Source organism: Gobio gobio (genome assembly GCF_949357685.1).
Source record: "Gobio gobio genome assembly, chromosome: 10".
Classification (NCBI taxonomy): Eukaryota; Metazoa; Chordata; class Actinopteri; order Cypriniformes; family Gobionidae; genus Gobio; species Gobio gobio.
The window spans coordinates 15049532-15067271 of record NC_137116.1 but is presented as its reverse complement, the minus strand read 5'-3'; the positions used below and the strand labels follow the sequence as shown (position 1 = coordinate 15067271).

The 17740-nt window shown below is 42.7% G+C and overlaps 1 protein-coding gene across 1 annotated transcript in view; it reads right to left on the bottom strand.

The window, feature by feature from the left end:
- The window catches only part of LOC307132914 (spindlin-W-like), an 11699-nt gene extending 2284 nt beyond the window's left edge, over positions 1-9415 (bottom strand). Inside the window, exon 1 of the mRNA XM_079827536.1 lies at positions 8949-9415. Within this exon, the coding sequence (XP_079683662.1) occupies positions 8949-9321 (373 nt within the window). The 5' untranslated portion in view covers positions 9322-9415. The remainder of the gene's footprint in view (positions 1-8948) is intronic.
- Between the last annotated feature and the right edge of the window lie 8325 nt (positions 9416-17740).

Sequence of the window (17740 nt, the reverse complement as noted above, 5' to 3'; positions counted from 1 at the left end):
CATTGTATTTGGGAAATATCATTGCAGAGAGAAAAAAGAGTCTTACTCTTTAATCTTAATCTTTAAAAAAAGATGTTTTATGACTTGATTTATAGGTTTATATAGATTTATTTTCTATAACTAGAGCGATGATGACACTCAAAACATGATGTTTTATTTTGTAATAATCACGAATTTGTCCAGTTTTGACACGTAAAAACGTCTCGGTTACGTATGGTAACCCTCGTTCCCTGAAGGAGGGAACGGAGACGTACGTCGGTAATAACCGACGAATTGGGATCACTTTAGAGAGCCCCTATCAGCTTCGAGATTTAGAGAACAGGCCAATGGGCCATTGGCGTGCGAGATTTGCATCTCGCGCTCCGCCCCGCGCCGCGGGTATAAACAGGAAGCGAGAGCATCGCACTGACGTTTTTCACTGAGGAGCCGAACCAGTGACTCGGCCAAGCAGTGATGGAAGGAACTGTGGCGACGGGACGTACGTCTCCGTTCCCTCCTTCAGGGAACGAGGGTTACCATACGTAACCGAGACGTTCCCTTTCAGTCGGTCACTACGACGTACGTCGGTAATAACCGACGAATTGGGATCCCTATGGAAAACGCCACAGTTACTACCACTTCCAGCGCCCAGCGAGAGCCCCTCAGACCCCGTTCTGAAGCGGGCGGGAAGATTCACGCCAGAAGAGTCATACTGCTGTTCCGCAAGACCCATTCAGCAGACTTGATTGGATAACGCTGGGAAAGCGTGCCCGAAGGACGCTGCGGGAGCCATATCATGCCCGGAGGGAGTTAACATGTGGAGAAAACACGTATGGGCTGGCCGTGGGCAGCACAACATACGGAAGTCCCAGGGGAGGCCCCGGCCTAATGCAGGCGGGGGACGACACCGTACTGAGACGGCAGAGAACTCTGCCAAGGGAAAGACACGAGCTCGCCGTAGGGAGCTGTACCGTGGAAAATACACGTATGGGACCGCCGTAGGGGTCACGACATACGGAACCCAGCCTGACACAAGTTCCACCAATGCATACGAGTGCCAGACCTGGCGTCGGACGCTCCGCAACATCCGACTGCCGAGGGGTGCGGAGGACTCAACAGGGTTCGCCAATCCTGGGGAACTCGACTGGAGAAAATAAGCGCACGTATCCGTTCCAGGGGAAGGGAATGGCGCAGCAAGCCAACACTAGAACGGGCACTTCAGTGAAGCTGACTATGGGAAGCGAGCACACGAGAAGCCACCGGCTCTACACGCAGGCTATAAAACCTAGCGAACGTGTTGGGTGTCGCCCAGCCCGCAGCTCTACAAATGTCTGTCAGCGAGGCGCCACGAGCCAGCGCCCAGGAAGAGGCAACACCCCTAGTGGAGTGGGCTCTTAACCCGAGCGGGTAGGGCACGTCTTGGGATTCATACGCCAAGACGATGGCATCCACTATCCAGTGGGCCATCCTCTGCTTGGAGACAGCCTTTCCCTTCTGCTGTCCTCCGTAACAGACGAAGAGCTGCTCTGAGGTCCTGAAGCTTTGCGTTCTGTCCACGTAAGTCCGGAGAGCACGGACGGGACAGAGCAAAGCTAGGGCTGGGTCTGCCTCCTCCGAAGGCAGCGCTTGCAGGCTCACCACTTGGTCCCGGAAGGGAGTAGTGGGAACCTTGGGCACATATCCAGGCCGGGGTCTCAGGGTCACCTGAGAATCACCCGGCCCGAATTCCAGGCACGATTCGTCGACCGAAAATGCCTGCAGGTCCCCTACCCTCTTAACTGAGGCCAATGCAATCAGGAGTATTGTCTTTAAAGACAAGATCTTAAGCTCTACTGACTGTAAAGGCTCGAAGGGCGCCCTCTGCAGTGCGGTCAGCACCAGAGTCAAGTCCCAAGAGGGTATAGAAGAAGGGCGAGGAGGATTTAGTCTCCTCGCTCCCCTTAGGAACCTGACGATCAGATCATGCTTGCCTTAGGACTCACCATTAATGAGGTCATGGCTTGCGGCGATGGCGGCAACATATACCTTGAGGGTGGAGGGAGACAGCCTTCTCTCCAACCCGTCTTGAAGAAAAGATAGCACAGATCCGATCGAACATTTCCGGGGGTCTTCTCGGCGAGAAGAGCACCAGTCGACGAACAGGTTCCACTTCAACGCATATAGCCGTCTCGTAGAGGGGGCTCTGGCGGAAGCGGTGGTGTCGACTACCGCTTGCGGTAGGTCACCTAGAACCTCCGCGTCCCGTCCAGGGACCAGACATGGAGTTTCCAGAGGTCTGGACGCGGGTGCCATAGGGTGCCCCGTCTCTGAGACAGAAGGTCCTGCCTCAGAGGAATGGGCCAAGGAGGTGCTGTCGCGAGGAGCACTAGTTCCGGGAACCACGTCCTGTTGGGCCAGTACGGAGCTACCAAGAGGACCTTGCACAGAGTCTGTGCAAGAAGGCTCACTGGGGGAAACGCATATTTGCGCAGAGCCCGGGGCCAGCTGTGTGCCAGTGCATCCGTGCCGAGGGTCCCCTCGGACAGGGAATAGAACAACTGGCAGTGGGTCGTGTCGTGGGCGGCAAACAGATCGATCTGTGCGGCCCCAAAGCGACTCCAAATCAGCTGGACCACCTGGGGGTGGAGTCGCCACTCTCCGGGAAGCACTGGCAACCGTGACAGCTCGTCGGCCGCACGATTGAGCAGGCCCGGAATGTGGATAGCACGAAGGGACCTCAGATGCTTCTGACTCAACAGGAGGAGATGGCGGGCGAGTTGGGACAAACGGCGGGAGCGTAGACCACCTTGTTTGTTGATGTACGCAACGGCCGTCGTGCTGTCCGTCCGGACCAGAACGTGCTTGTCTTTGAGCGACCCTTTGAGGCGGCTGAGAGCAAGACGAACTGCCAGCAACTCTAGGCAATTGATATGCCATTGCAGTTGGGGCCCCGTCCACAGACCCGATACTGCAAGCCCGTTGTACGTGGCACCCCAACCCGTGTGTGAGGCATCCGTGGAGACAACATGATGCCTGGACACTTGTTCTAGAGGCACTCCTGCCCGTAGAAATGAAGGGTCCGACCACGGGGTGAGGGTTTGGCGGCATCTCGGCGTCACTTGGACACGGAGGGACCCGCTGTGCCACACCCATCTCGGGACTCGGTCGTGTAGCCAGTGCTGAAGCGGTCTCATATGGAGCAGCCCTAGCGGCGTTACTGCGGCTGTTGCTGCCATATGCCCCAGGAGCCTCTGAAAATGTTTCAGTGGAACCGCTGTACTGCGTTTGAGCGTACTCAAGCAGCTCAGCACCGACTGGACGCGCTCCTCTGTGAGGCGCGCAGTCATGGCGACCGAGTCGATCTACATACCGAGAAAAGAGATCCTCTGTACGGGACAGAGTTTGCTCTTCTCCCAGTTGACCCGAAGACCCAACTGGCTGAGGTGCCGGAGCACCATGTCCCTGTGTTCGCACAACTGCTCCCGCGACTGGGCAAGAATCAGCCAGTCGTCGAGATAGTTGAGGATGCGAACACCACGCTCTCTCATGGGAGCAATGGCCGCCTCCGCGACTTTCGTGAAGACACGGGGCGACAGGGACAGCCCGAAGGGCAGGACTTTGTACTGGTACGCTCGTCCGTCGAAAGCAAAGCGTAGAAACGGTCTGTGTCGAGGGAGAATCGAGACATGAAAGTACGCGTCCTTCAGGTCAATCGCTGCAAACCAATCCTGGGGACGGACGCACCTGAAGATGCGTTTCTGCGTTAACATTCTGAACGGCATCCTGTGGAGGGAACGGTTCAAGTAAGGCAGGTCCAAGATTGGCCGTAACCCGCCGCCTTTCTTGGGTACAATGAAGTACGGGCTGTAGAACCCGGACTTCATAATCGGCTGGAGGGACCGGCTTTATCGCGTCCCTCGCCAGTAGGACAGCGATCTCCGCCTGAAGCACGGGGGCATCCACCCACGCAATAGACGTGAAGTGAACGCCCCCGAACTTGGGCGGACGCCGGGCGAACTGAATCGCAAGCCGAGCCTGATGGTACAGATGACCCAGCGAGACGGGCTGGGGAGCGCTAGCCAGGCCCCCAGAGACCGAACAAGCGGGGTCATCGGTACCACAGACGTACCCGCAGCAGGGCAGCGAGGCGGAATGCAGGGACCCCAGGACGACATGGGAGTGGTCCGTGTAGGGGTCTGTGTCTGACACACGACCTGCATCCGCTGAGGGGGTGCGCGAGTGTGGGAAGGCCGCTTGAGTGCGTTCCCACAGCCGGCACCCCCTGCTGGCGATTTGGAGAGGCACCAGAGGCTGACAAGGCATGGGAGCGTTGTACACCGCCCAGCGCGCTCTCCAAATGAAGGAGGGGCTGAGCGTGGCAAGGCTTTGTGGCGTTGCACACGGTCTGCCTCACCTCCTTCCTCAGCGGGGAACAAGAGCGGCGAGGCATAGCGTCGCGCACTGTCGTCCACACACCGCTGAGAAGAGGGGAATGAGAGTGGCGAGGCTTGTAGCGTCACACACTGCCATTCTCGCCCTCTTGTGGGGAGGGGAATGAGGGCGGCGAGGCTTGTAGCGTCACACGCTGCCATTCCTGAACTCCCGAGACCCAGAGATATTGGAACTGTTTTTCTCTCTTTTTTTTATTTTTTATATATATATTTGGGTACCACTGGCTGTTTTTAACCCCAGTGGCGGAACAGAATTACTAATGGTTTTTACCCGGCCCTCCTCCGGGGGAAGAACAGTCCCGAACCAAATCCGGGTCAATGGTGTTTCTGGACATCGTCTAGCCAAGGGCCAGCGCTGTGCGCAGCTCAACCTCGGCTGAGAACTACCCTCATGCCCCAAGCAGGGCGGAGGTGGCCTGCCAGTGGCACTGCCACCCCACCGATGAGGGTAGTGAGAGAGAGGAAAACTTTATACAGATTATGGCCCTATTGGTGTTCCATATTTTGCCACCAATAGTTCCATAACGCAAAAGCCTTCCAACGCACATCCGGGAAAGGCAAGGGGCAGGCAAGGCGATTTATGCGTTGCACTATGCCTCAGCCACCCGGGAAAGCATGGCTGTCGAGCATGAATCGGATTCAGCACGAGCGCCCACTATTATAGTGGGAATCTCAGCATCATCTTCATTTTCAACACATAACAGCCCTCTCTCCGATGCAGCGATTGACATCTGTCCTCTGCTAGAGCCCCAAACGGGCTTTTTTTATTTAAAATTAATTTATTTATTTTTTAGGACCAGCAATCCCATCTGTAAGCTACCAGCAGACATGTGAGACAGTGGGCGTGGCCGTGAGACGGCACACGGCGCGCTGAACACTCAAGCCCCTATGAAAAAGGCAAGACGAACAGCGCGTCATTAGAGAGCATAGACCACCCACAAACACAGTCTCAACATGCGTAGCCGGCGAGTGACGCGCGCTGAGCTGCCGTGGCAACCCGCGCTGTCACTCGGCAGCTAGACGGCACACGGCGCGCTGAACACTCAAACACTCAAACCCTCACGCAGAAGGCGAGATGACCAGCGCGTCGACGTGGTCCCGTTCCCCTGAGAGAACACGGATCACCCACGAACACAGTCTCAACATGTTTATGCGAGAGGGATCGTGGCCGTCAGGAAAGGAAACAACCGCATCCAGAAAAACGCTCTTTAAACAGTGCTGAAGCACCCAGGGGAAGACCGCGGCAACACACAGGTGGTAAGTGCAGTCCTGTGGTGCACTCACTGAAACAAACGCCCTCACCAAACCGACAGGTGCTGTGAGAACAGCAGTTTGTTATGCTGATGCAGCGGTGAACATGCGGTCGCACTGATTGTGCCTTTTCGCCAACACAGAGCGTCCTTCTCGTTCTCTGGAGCATCTCTCTTGCAGATAGGCTTTCTTTTAGAAAAGCAGGCTTGCTTCATCAACGCCGTTCGGCTCCGAAGTGAATGACGTCAGTGCGATGCTCTCGCTTCCTGTTTATACCCGCGGCGCGGGGCGGAGCGCGAGATGCAAATCTCGCACGCCAATGGCCCATTGGCCTGTTCTCTAAATCTCGAAGCTGATAGGGGCTCTCTAAAGTGATCCCAATTCGTCGGTTATTACCGACGTACGTCGTAGTGACCGACTGAAAGGGAACTTTACAACAAAAAAAAAAGAAGACGCAAAAATTAAATGTCTATTTAGTTTGTACAGGGTTTTATCTCATTCAAATTAAATTAATGACAAATTAATAAATAAAATAAATCTAAATTAAATACTTAGAACTGAAAGATATACATAGATGCTGTATATATGTATATGCCATTAAAATTATTATATTATATTATATTATATATATAAAAATATATTTAATACATAAATATATATATAAATATATTTAATACATAAATATATATATAAATATTTTTTGTTAAATAAATACAAATATATATAGCCATTAAAATATTTATATTGAGCACCAAATATATATAAATGTATTTTATATGTAAAAAAAAATATATATATATATATAAAAATACAATACAAATTATATATATATATATATATATATATATATATATATATATATATATATATATATATATATATATATATATATATATATATATATAAATAAATTATGATATATAAAAATGTAATATATATATTTAAATACACACACATGTATATATTTAAGAAATATTTGCATGTATATATACTTTATATATATTTATATAATTTATATTATATATAAATATTTTGTACATAACTATAAAAAAATTATTAAATGTATACATGCATGTGTGTGTATTTAAATATAGATAATAATTATACACAGTACACATCTATTATGTAAACATGAACTTTTATTTTGGATGTATATATATATATATAAAATATTGGCCATAAATTATATATAAATATATATATATAATATACACCATAGAAAATTACATATATCGTTTTTTTCAAGTCCATTGATAGAGTTACGGTGTGTATATAGCATTAAAATATTTACATTTAGCACTATATATATATATATATATTAATATATTTATACATAAAAAATAAAATAAAAATTATATTTATATTTATATATATATATATATATATATATATATATATATATATATATATACACACACATACATACACACACACATATAATGCTAAATATAAATATTTTAATGACTCTATATTAGGGCTGTGCAATTAATCGAATTTCGATTTCGATGTTGATTTTGCCTCCCAACGATCACCAAAATAGTACAATCGAGAAAAAACGATTATTTTGCCATGTTCAGTTTTGCAATCTTATTTTGTCTTGCGTTCTGAATGAAATGCGCACGCGCTCATCCGCCCCTCCCGAAGCCACAATCTCTCTCAGTTCGTGAGTCTCGTGTGCATATCATCCGCTGGAATTTAAAAACTCGGCGCGAGTAAAGATGGCAGAAGGAGGGCAGTTACAGCAGCGTTTGGTGAGCAAAAAAGGCAAAACCAACTCCGTCGTCTGGGAACAGTTTGGCTTCGAGGAATCAGACGACGAGCAGAAACATGCTACGTGCAAGATTTGCTACATGGTAGTGGCTGCAACGCAAGGAAACATCACGAATTTGTTTAACCACTTGAAAATTAAACACAGAGTGACCTATGACTATCTAATATAGAAACAAAAACTGACGAGATCAGGGGTGCCGTGTAAACGTCCTTTTTTCCCCTCATATTTTTCAAATAATTCTCTCTTTGTAAACTTTGTTCAATGCATGCGAGTGCTGCCGTATGTTTGAATATGACCAGTCGTTTTCACCGTCATCACCCGGGTTTAATTCCAGAAGACGCGAAAGAGAAGCCGCGCGCGCTGTGAGGAAATGTATCTCTGTGCGCTCATCCGAGAGCGCGCACACGTCTCTCAGCGCGCAAATATTGAGTTCTCTTTCAAGTCTTGCTCTTGAACGGACAAACTCACACAAAACGTATGTCAACATGTCCATCTTGATGAGTATCCTAGCAGACATAGTCTGTATATGCCTTAAGTGAACGTTATCCAGTCGATAAAGACGACGCATATCCGATCCGGATTGAATAGCTTTTGTAAGTTTAATAGGATTCATCTTTAATTTATGCACTCAAATATGCAATGTTATTTTACATTTCATACATTTCTGTACCTTAAAACTAATGTTAGACGTACCTGAAAAGCATATCTAGCCGAACCATATTGTTGATCTTATTTATTTGTGGTTATCATTTTTACGTGAATACTTTTATACTTTGATTTGAATATATGTTATATTATTTATTTTAATAGTTCAAAAAGTACAACAAATGTTACAATTTCAATTGATTTGTTGAAAGGTGTATTTTTAATAAATACAACACATTCTCAAAGTCATGTGAAATAATCGTGTTACATAATCGTGATTTCAATATTGACCAAAATAATCGTGATTATGATTTTTTCCATAATCGAGCAGCCCTACTCTATATATATATAAATATTTATATTGAGCACTAATATATATATATATATATATATATATATATATATATATATATATATATATATATATATATATATATATATATATATATATATATATATATATATATATATATATATATATATATATATATATATATATGTGTGTGTGTATATATATATAAAATATTAATATATTTTATACATAAATATATATATATATAAATAATATATATATATATATATTAATACATTTTATACTTAAATTTGTTTTAATACAATAAAAATAATATATATATAAATAAATAAAATACAATATCTTTTTATGGCATACAAATTATATATAAAAATGTAATATATATTTAAATACACACACATATGTATATATTTTAGAATATTTGCATATATATAACACAAACTTTTATCTTGGATGTGATTAATATAAGCACTAATATATATATATATATATCATTGGCCATAAATAAAACATATATGCCATAGAAAGTCAGTCTATTGCTGGAGTTGAGGTGTGTCACCTGAGTCTGGAAGGATCCGCAGGTCTCCGTCTCTGTAGTCCTGCATCAGCTGGTACATGTAGAGCATTGGGTCTTTCTCATAGGTGATGAAGAACCAGCCGGGCATGCTGGGAGCTCTGGACAGCACCAGACCCCTCCACTCGTCCCTGGAGCCGGCGTCCGTCTGGAACAGATGCACCACGGGCCGCCCCAGCAGCCGGTCCGCCAGCCGGCTGTCACTGACCCGGATCGAGGCGATCGGGCCCGGCAGAACCTCCAGATCCTGGACCCGCGGGTCACTGAAGATCTCCAGGCCGTAGACGCAGTCCACCCCGTCGTACTTGATGAGGTAGAGCGAGGAGCTGACCGGCACCTGGACCAGAACCGTCCCCATCCACCAGGACAGCGGGCCGCACACGTCTTCCTTCCAGCGGTGCTGGATCCTGCAGCCCACAATGCTCTCCGGCTGACCCGCGGAGTGTGTGTGTGTGTGCCTGCGGACGACAGACACCGTTTGACCCGAGCAGGTTCAATCAGACTAGTGTTAGACCGATATATCGGCCGATATTTGCGATTTTTACGTGTATCGGCCGATATAAGGCTGGTGCGTTTGCCGATATTTTTTCCCTGCATTATTTCCAGACAGGCGTCCACAGGGCAGCTCTCACCAGTGTTGGGGAAACGCATTACAAGTAACTTGAGTTACGTAATAATATTACTTTTTCCAAGTAACTAGTAAAGTAACGCATTACTTTTCAAATTTACAACAAAATATCTGAGTTACTTTTTCAAAAAAAAAAACGCAAGTTACTATTTCACATTAATTTGACTGACAGCTCTCCTGCCCCCATGTTGAGAGAAATAAGTGCAGAGGCGTGTGTGTGTGTGTGTGTGTGTGTGAACATGATGGTTATTGTAGTTCTAGACTAAATGTGAGCATTTATTTATCTCACTTAAACAATAAAGATTCTGTCCTCCTCAAAATGAATAAAATCAGTCAAATGCAAAATCAGAGAACTATGCAAACCTCCAATAATTAAATGTTAAATAAAACAACTATTTTTATGCATAATCTACCTTTATATTTAATTGACCAATGTCTTGCTGCTGACCTCTGATGATGAAAATTACTAGATTTTTTTTTTTTATTGGTAAAACTTTTTTCTCCTGCATCCTCTTCTCCCATTATCCAGAGCTGCGCCCTCTAGTGTTCATGCGGGAATCTGCATTTTTACCTCAGGCTTATTATTTAAATTTTGGTATGAAGAGGTCTTTACCGTTGTACAAAAATATAACTTTTTTGTTATAAACAAAAACAAGCCCAGCCCAGGTGAGAAAAAGTAACGCAAAAGTAACGTAACGCATGACTTTTCTTAAAAAGTAACTAAGTAACTCAATTAGTTACTTTTTAAGGGAGTAACGCAATATTGTAACGCATTACTTTTCAAAGTAACTTTCCCCAACACTGACTCTCACCGTCTTCAAACTCTCTCGCTCTCCCTCGCGCATATTAATCAAAATCAATTGAGAATTGACGCGATGGTAAAAGGTGGAAAGACAGAATGCTTCACGTGGAGCATTGGGAGATTTTCTCCTGAATTACCGCTGGTGTTGCTCTACAAGAGATTCAGTGAAGAGCACCTACACTCTAAACAATGCTGGGTTAAAAATAACCCAAGTTGGGTTGAAAATGGACTAACCCAGCGATTGGGTTGTTTTAACCCAGCAATTGGGTTGTTTTAAGCAAACATTTAACCCAATCACTGGGTCAAAACAACCCAATTGCTGGGTTAGTCCATATTCAACCCAACTTGGGTTATTTTTAACCCAGCATTTTTTAGAGTGTAACCATTAAATGACTAGGTTGTAAATAGTTGTTAAATGAAGTGTAGTACAGTCAGTGTGCACTTTATTATGCTGCTTGCTTGTTGATACTGTGTGCAATAGTGTAATTATTTTATTTATGCTTAAAATATTTTTTTTCTGAATTTATTTTCACCACTGAACTCTTTTTTTTCTTGTTCTACCTCACCTGTTTTTACTATTTGTTAAATATAGTTTTTTTTAGTTCAATAAATGTTCCTTTTTTAAATTGTAAATGTTAAATTGTTATCATCATGATCATTGTGTCATTTTTATGATGTAAATTGAGGGAGCAAAAGCAGTATCGGCTCCAAATATCGGCTCAAGAAAATCGGCAGCCCGTATCGTCATCGGCTAAGCCTGAGGAAAAAACCAGTACAATAAATACGATAAAGGTGGGTGTGTTACTGCCAATATATCAAATACCTACTGTACCTGTGTCCAGGGGCGTAAATTTCATCTTATAGTTGGGGGGGACAATAAACATGAAATTTCTCAAGAGCAATTTTTGAAGGGGACACAAATAATACAGCCAAAATCGTACTTGAAAGGATATGTATAGGCTACCACAAAAAAAAAAAAAAACATTTCGTACCTACTTATTTGGCTTTTTGGTGTACTGAAAAATGATCTAATGTCCGTTTTTTCTTTACTCTGTAATTTTATCTGAACAGCAACAACACAAAGCGATAGTTGTTTAAATACATTTATGCATTTTGGCAAACGCTTTTATCCAAAGCGACTTACATTGCAATCAAGGTACACAATTAAGGTTCACCACGCAGTCATATTATAATTATAAAATTATCTTGCGTCCTCCACATAGTATTTTATACTATGATATTCAGATTCATATTGAGCAAAACCCTACACAGATCTGACAGAACGGCCGTGCGCATAGGCTACTTTCGGTTTAGAATTAGCGCCACTTTTTAGAATTTGGGGGCGGGTTGCTTGAATTTCGGGTTCATTAGCCTATTATTCGTAATGAACAACACAGTAACAAAACTACAAGGACACACTCCCTTAAATAGGCGCTTTTACATTTCGCTTTGAAACCAAATCTTCGATCATCTTGTCTGTCAGCTGTTTGCCCGTTCGGCTCGTGCTGTATTGAGCAGACACGTTCAGTTTTTAATTGTTGTGTCTGTTCTCTAACTGAACTAAATTATTTTATTACTATAAAAATGAAAACGACGGTGCCGCGGTGGGCAAGTGATGTTAACAGTGTTTTGCCTAATCTGTATTAAAGAGAATATAATCACTTCATCTGATGTTTAAAGTGAATAAAATAGCCTTAAAGGCTTACTGGAGTTTCACAACTGCTGTCTGAAGAGCTTTGTTCTCTCCCCAAACTTGTGGTAGTTTTTTACGGTCTATGGGTAACGCTAGGTGAGTTGAGGTGCGCGGTGGATCAAACCACTGTGGGGCAAGGGGGGAGGGGGGACTCAAAATGTTTCTAAACTTAAAATGCATTTTTTTTGTCCCGTTTGCGTTTGTATTGTTTTACTACATACACATTTATTTTAAGTATATATTGTTATATTATTTACAATACGCAGCATGGTTTTTAGGGGGGGGACAGCCCTCAGATTGGGGGGGTCCGGTCCCCCCCGTCCCCCCCGCGATTTACGCCCCTGCCTGTGTCTATTGTTACATACAAATGTATACATTGTTATATCTAGGTTCCAATGTAATAGAATATAACTGAAAACATTATCTATATTTGTGTTTTACATTTTGAAGTAAACTTGAGGAAATTCTAAGGAGATTACGTCAGGCTGTGTAAGTGTTTGAGACATTAAGTCTTTTGTCTTTATGCACTTTCTGACTATTTACCATGACAAGTTTAGAGCAATACTGCATGAGTGATTGGATTAGCATCTGTGCATTTGAGTGACACTGTTATGCTGATTGAATTACGGCTGATGAGACAGGAATGTTTGGGGTGTGTCTCTATTTTCCTATGTCTCCTCCCCTGCTGTATAATCCCTCCCCCTGAAATGTAGATAAAATACAATGTTCAACTGACTTTAGTCAGACTTGGAACTTCAGCGGAAAGACAGCACGTTTTTTTTTCTCAATAAAGAATCCTGCTGAAAAACCTATTTTTCACACCTACCAGGGTTCCCACTCTTTCATGAACACCAGATTCAAGGACTTTCAAGGACTTTTTAACCCCTTAACTGTCACTTGCCCGTTCTACATTTACTTCACTATATTACTATTAAATCCTAATCTAGTCATGACAAACTATATATAATTGGAAAGGTCTAAGACTCAAGAATACATATTTGCTGATGATTTTGCAGAAAATATATATTTTGGAAGAGTAATGGATTTATATATGACAAGAGTGACAAGAGTGTGCATCAAAACATCTGTATCATTACAGGAGTTTTCAGCTTTGTAACAAAAAGTCAACAACCACACTTTTAATCATTCAAACTTTGATTTTCATGCTAAAAGTTCATAACATAAACATTGATTCTAGTATTTAGCCAAAAATATTCAGAAAATATTATTATATATAGAGAATATCTGCCAGATCAAGTAACTAGGACCTTTAGGAATCACAAATATGGTGTGTCTAACCCCTAGTGGATTTTTGGAGGTTATGCAGCTAAAAACTCATTTTTTTAGTTTTTGACCTAAAATTTTTAACACAACTTGGTTAGAATTTTGGCTTTGACTTTCTGTCTTTTTTAGGCTGAAACCTATATTAATTTATATATGTTTTAATAAAATAAATAATATGTATTTTATTATATTTTTATAACAATAAACTTAAATTTCAATAACTTTTATATAATTTAATTCTATAATTTTTTTCCACTTCAGCAATAATCTGCCAAGTGTCTTCTTTTAAAAGAGACCAACCCAGGGTTCCCACTCTTTCATGAACACCAGATTCAAGGACTTTCAAGGACTTTTTCAAGCACCATTCATTTTATTTCAAGCACCTATCAGATTCATAACCCAGGATATGTAGCATCACGAAAGACCTCTTAAAGTAGGTTACTTAAAGGAACACGTCGACTTTTTGGGACTTAAAGGGGGGGTGAAACACTCATTTTCAGTCAATATCATGTCAATCTTGAGTACCTATAGAGTAGTATTGCATCTTTCATATCTCCGAAAAGTCTTTAGTTTTATTATATTTATAAAAGAAAGATACGCTGTACCGAGTCTTTCTGAAAAAAGCCGAGCGGCTGGGGGAGTATCGTTTGGGCAGAGCTAAAGAATGACGAGCGCGCTGACTGAGCTATGCATTTTTACATAGAAAAACAATGGAATCGATAGCTAACAACACAAAGACATTTGAAGCATTTTTACTCACCACCTGCTACCAACACACGACTGTGAACCTTAATCGCTGGGATTGCTCCATCTTTCAGCAGTAGGCGAGCTACAAATCCGGAGTTGAACTGTACCTTGTTTATAAACCATTGTCGCTGAAATTCAGGGAATAAACTAGGGGTGACCCCGAATAGTCGAAGATTCGATGCATCGATATCCGGAGCCTGATTCGACCACCGATCTCACAGTCGAATCTTTGCGGGTGTTATGAAACGAGGATCATACCATTTTGGCAATATGGGGGTGCTCAATGTCTAATTTCACACATAACTACTGGTTTTGTACGATTATATAAAGTTATATACAGCCTTTAATTATGATGATGCTGTAAAAGAAAAAAAAACGTGAAAAGAAAGAAGCGTTCAATAAATATTGTGTGTGTGTGTGTGTGTGTGTGTGTGTGTGTGTGTGTGTGTGTGTGTGTGTGTGTGTGTGTGTGTGTGTGTGTGTGTGTGTGTGTGTGTGTGTGTAAATCCAACCACCCCTGTGACAGATTTTAAGTTTCACTTTCCCTGATCCGTGACAGACGAGGCGCATCTTGGCGCCAGGGAATACTTAACAATGCCTCGAATAAGAAACTCTAAAGTGTGGATGCACTTTTGAAATGGCAAAAGATGATCCAAAAAAAGTTAAATGCAGTTGTGCCAACAGCTCATGTCCTAGCACTCATCAACAACAAACATGGCTTTCCACTTAAAACGGGCAAGATTAAGAGCGCACTACAGCCGGCCAACGTTAACAAGTTGGTTTTCCCCGCACACAATTCGAAAAGACTCAAACGCACACAAGCAGAGTGAAAGAATGGATTTTTTTCGATCGGGTACAAGTGTTTTCAAACATTTAAGCCGTTTCTAATTTTAATTTGCTGTGAACATGTTTAGCTAAAAAAAAAAAGCCAGTTTAGCGTTTATTGTTGTTTCGGCAGTTAAAAAGAGAAATTTCACAATTCTGGCAAAACTTTAGTTGTTTTAATAATTTATTTTATTTTTATTTTATTTATTGATCACTCAGGGTTACTTAATTTAACTGTGGCTTGTGTTTTTTAATATTATGTTCCCCTGCACTTTGGAATTTTGCACACATGTATTATGCTCCCTGTGACTTGATTCTGACTTTATTTTGTTTTTATTTATTTTTTATTATTAGAAATGTATATTCTGTTCTAATTTAATACTGTAAATTAATAATTTTTATTGTTTTTCGTTGTCTCGATGTTCCGCTGCACTGAAAGCATGCTGGCACAGCAATTTTGCCGATTTAATTTAATTTCGCAAAATGTGAAATGCAAATCCGTCTGCAGTCGGTGTGTTCTTTCCTCTATAGGCAGGTTTTTTTTTTGTGGTTTATTTATCTAAAATGTGCTTTTATATATCTGTGCGATGTTTTGTATTTCGATCGCGGCTTTAAAATATTATGAGAAAACATTTTACAAATGTTTATCCACCACATTACCTTTTATTTAAACCTAAATAAGAAAGCCATTGTCAGTTCGTCTGTCAGTTGGCAGGCAGTTTTGGTCGCTTTATTAAAAGGTGTTGATGTGTGGAGTGTGTAAAATAAAATAAAAATAGTTTTACCCGCCTGCTGACTGTCGTGCCCCTCCAACCCATTCACACACACATAGATGATCCAACACGATCTCATGACAATGCGTATCAATAGTACAAGTGTAGCAATCTCGTGGAATATACGCCTGAATGAGTTTTGGCGTGCATATGCTACGCAGTTTTTCGCGTGCATATATTACGCATTTTATGGCTTGTATATGACACGCTTTTGGGTAGGGTGAGGGAGGGGGTGGGGGTTCGCACTTATAATATGCCATAAAGTGCGTATCATATGAACGCGAAAAAACGCCGTACCATGCATGCCAAAACTCATTTTGCCGTATACATTCCACGAGATTGCACACTCTAATTATTTATACGCATTTTCGTGAGATCGGGCTCGATGATTCGACTATCGGTCGACTATAGAAAGATTCGACAATTCTGATTCGAATATGTAAATCATTAGTCGGGGACACCCCTAGAACAAACAAACACTTACACAACTCCGTTGCTGCTCCGGAAAACATGATTGTCTTGCCATGACAACCAAAAACACACATCTTTTGGAGACGTTGATTTCGTGAAGTCCTGTGACTGCAGCGCAGCCGGCTTCCCCAAAGCGTTTGCTCTCTCGCTCTAGTCGCGCGCCCGTACGGCCCGTACAAAGACATTCCGCCCCATATACCCATACTCGAAAAACTTTCCGAACTTATGAGAAACCGGAAGGAGTATTTTTGGCACAGAGATACTCCACAAATGTCCAACTTTTTTTTGTGAAACTTTGTCCATGTTTAGGATGGGAATCCAAGTCTTTAACAGTGTAAAAGCTGAGTATGCATGAAACAGCATACCCCCCCCCCCCCCCCCCCCCCAAGCTTATTCACCGTATCCCCCTGAGTTAGATAAGTCCAAACATACCATTCTCATCTCCGTGTCTGGTTGTGTTTCAACTCTGTCTGACGCACCCACCGCTAGCCTAGCTTAGCACAAGACTGGCGGTAAACGCTCCAGCTAGCCCTGAGCTCAATAAGCACATTTCCTCCATGTTGTGATGTGTATAGTTACATCGTGTACTAAGGCCGACGGAAAAATTAAAAGTTGTGATTTTCTAGGCCGATATGGCAAGGAACTATACTCTCATTCCTGCGTATGATCAAGGAACTTGAGCCGTACCATGGGTGCAGCGGCGCAATGATATCACAGCGCATGAAAATTGTCCCAAGCGCTCTCTCTGTGCAAGCAGGTTGTCACGTTGGTTATGTTGACAGAAGTTAGCCGATTGTCAGGCGCTGTGTAATATCACTGCTCCGCTGCACTCATGGTATGGCAGCAAAGTTCTTGATTATTATGTAGGAATGAGAGAATAGTTCCTACTTCGTAGGCTAGCCATATCGGCTAGAAATCACAACTTTTCATTTCAGCAAGTGTATACTGCTCTACATCGGTTCAAGTTTTTTTTTCCCTGCTACCCTCCACCCCCCGAACATAAAGCAACGTTTTGTTCTGTCTTTGATAGCACATATATTGTAGGACATTTTTTTTAATAACATCATTCTAACAAAATTTATTTCAAATTTAATTCAAGCACTTTCAAGGACCTATATTTGTTTCAAGTACTTTCCAGCCTTGAATCCATGTGTCTGAAATTCAAGTACTTTCAAGTACTTTCAAGAAGCGTGGGAGCCCTGCCAACCATAAGTCTTTAGTCCAAAGGTTCATGAATTACAACCATTTAAGTTTGGGTTATGCATTTTCACGTAAATGCTCAAAAAGGGGGGGGGGGGGTGACAGTTAAATTAAAGGTAGCGGGAAATTTCACTACAATGTAGGGGTAAGTGTTTTCTATGCTCTACCTTGGACGACTAGGAAAATGACAGGATCTAGGTCCCCACCCCCTAGTACGATTAATTCCTATACTTATTGCCTAAGTATGTTTTTCTCTGTCTTGATTTATTTAAGTCTTTCTCTTTTAGTGATGACTGGCAGGAGAAGCTCCAAGACTCAAAATGTACACGGTAGCTTCTCAGAGTTTGATTAGTT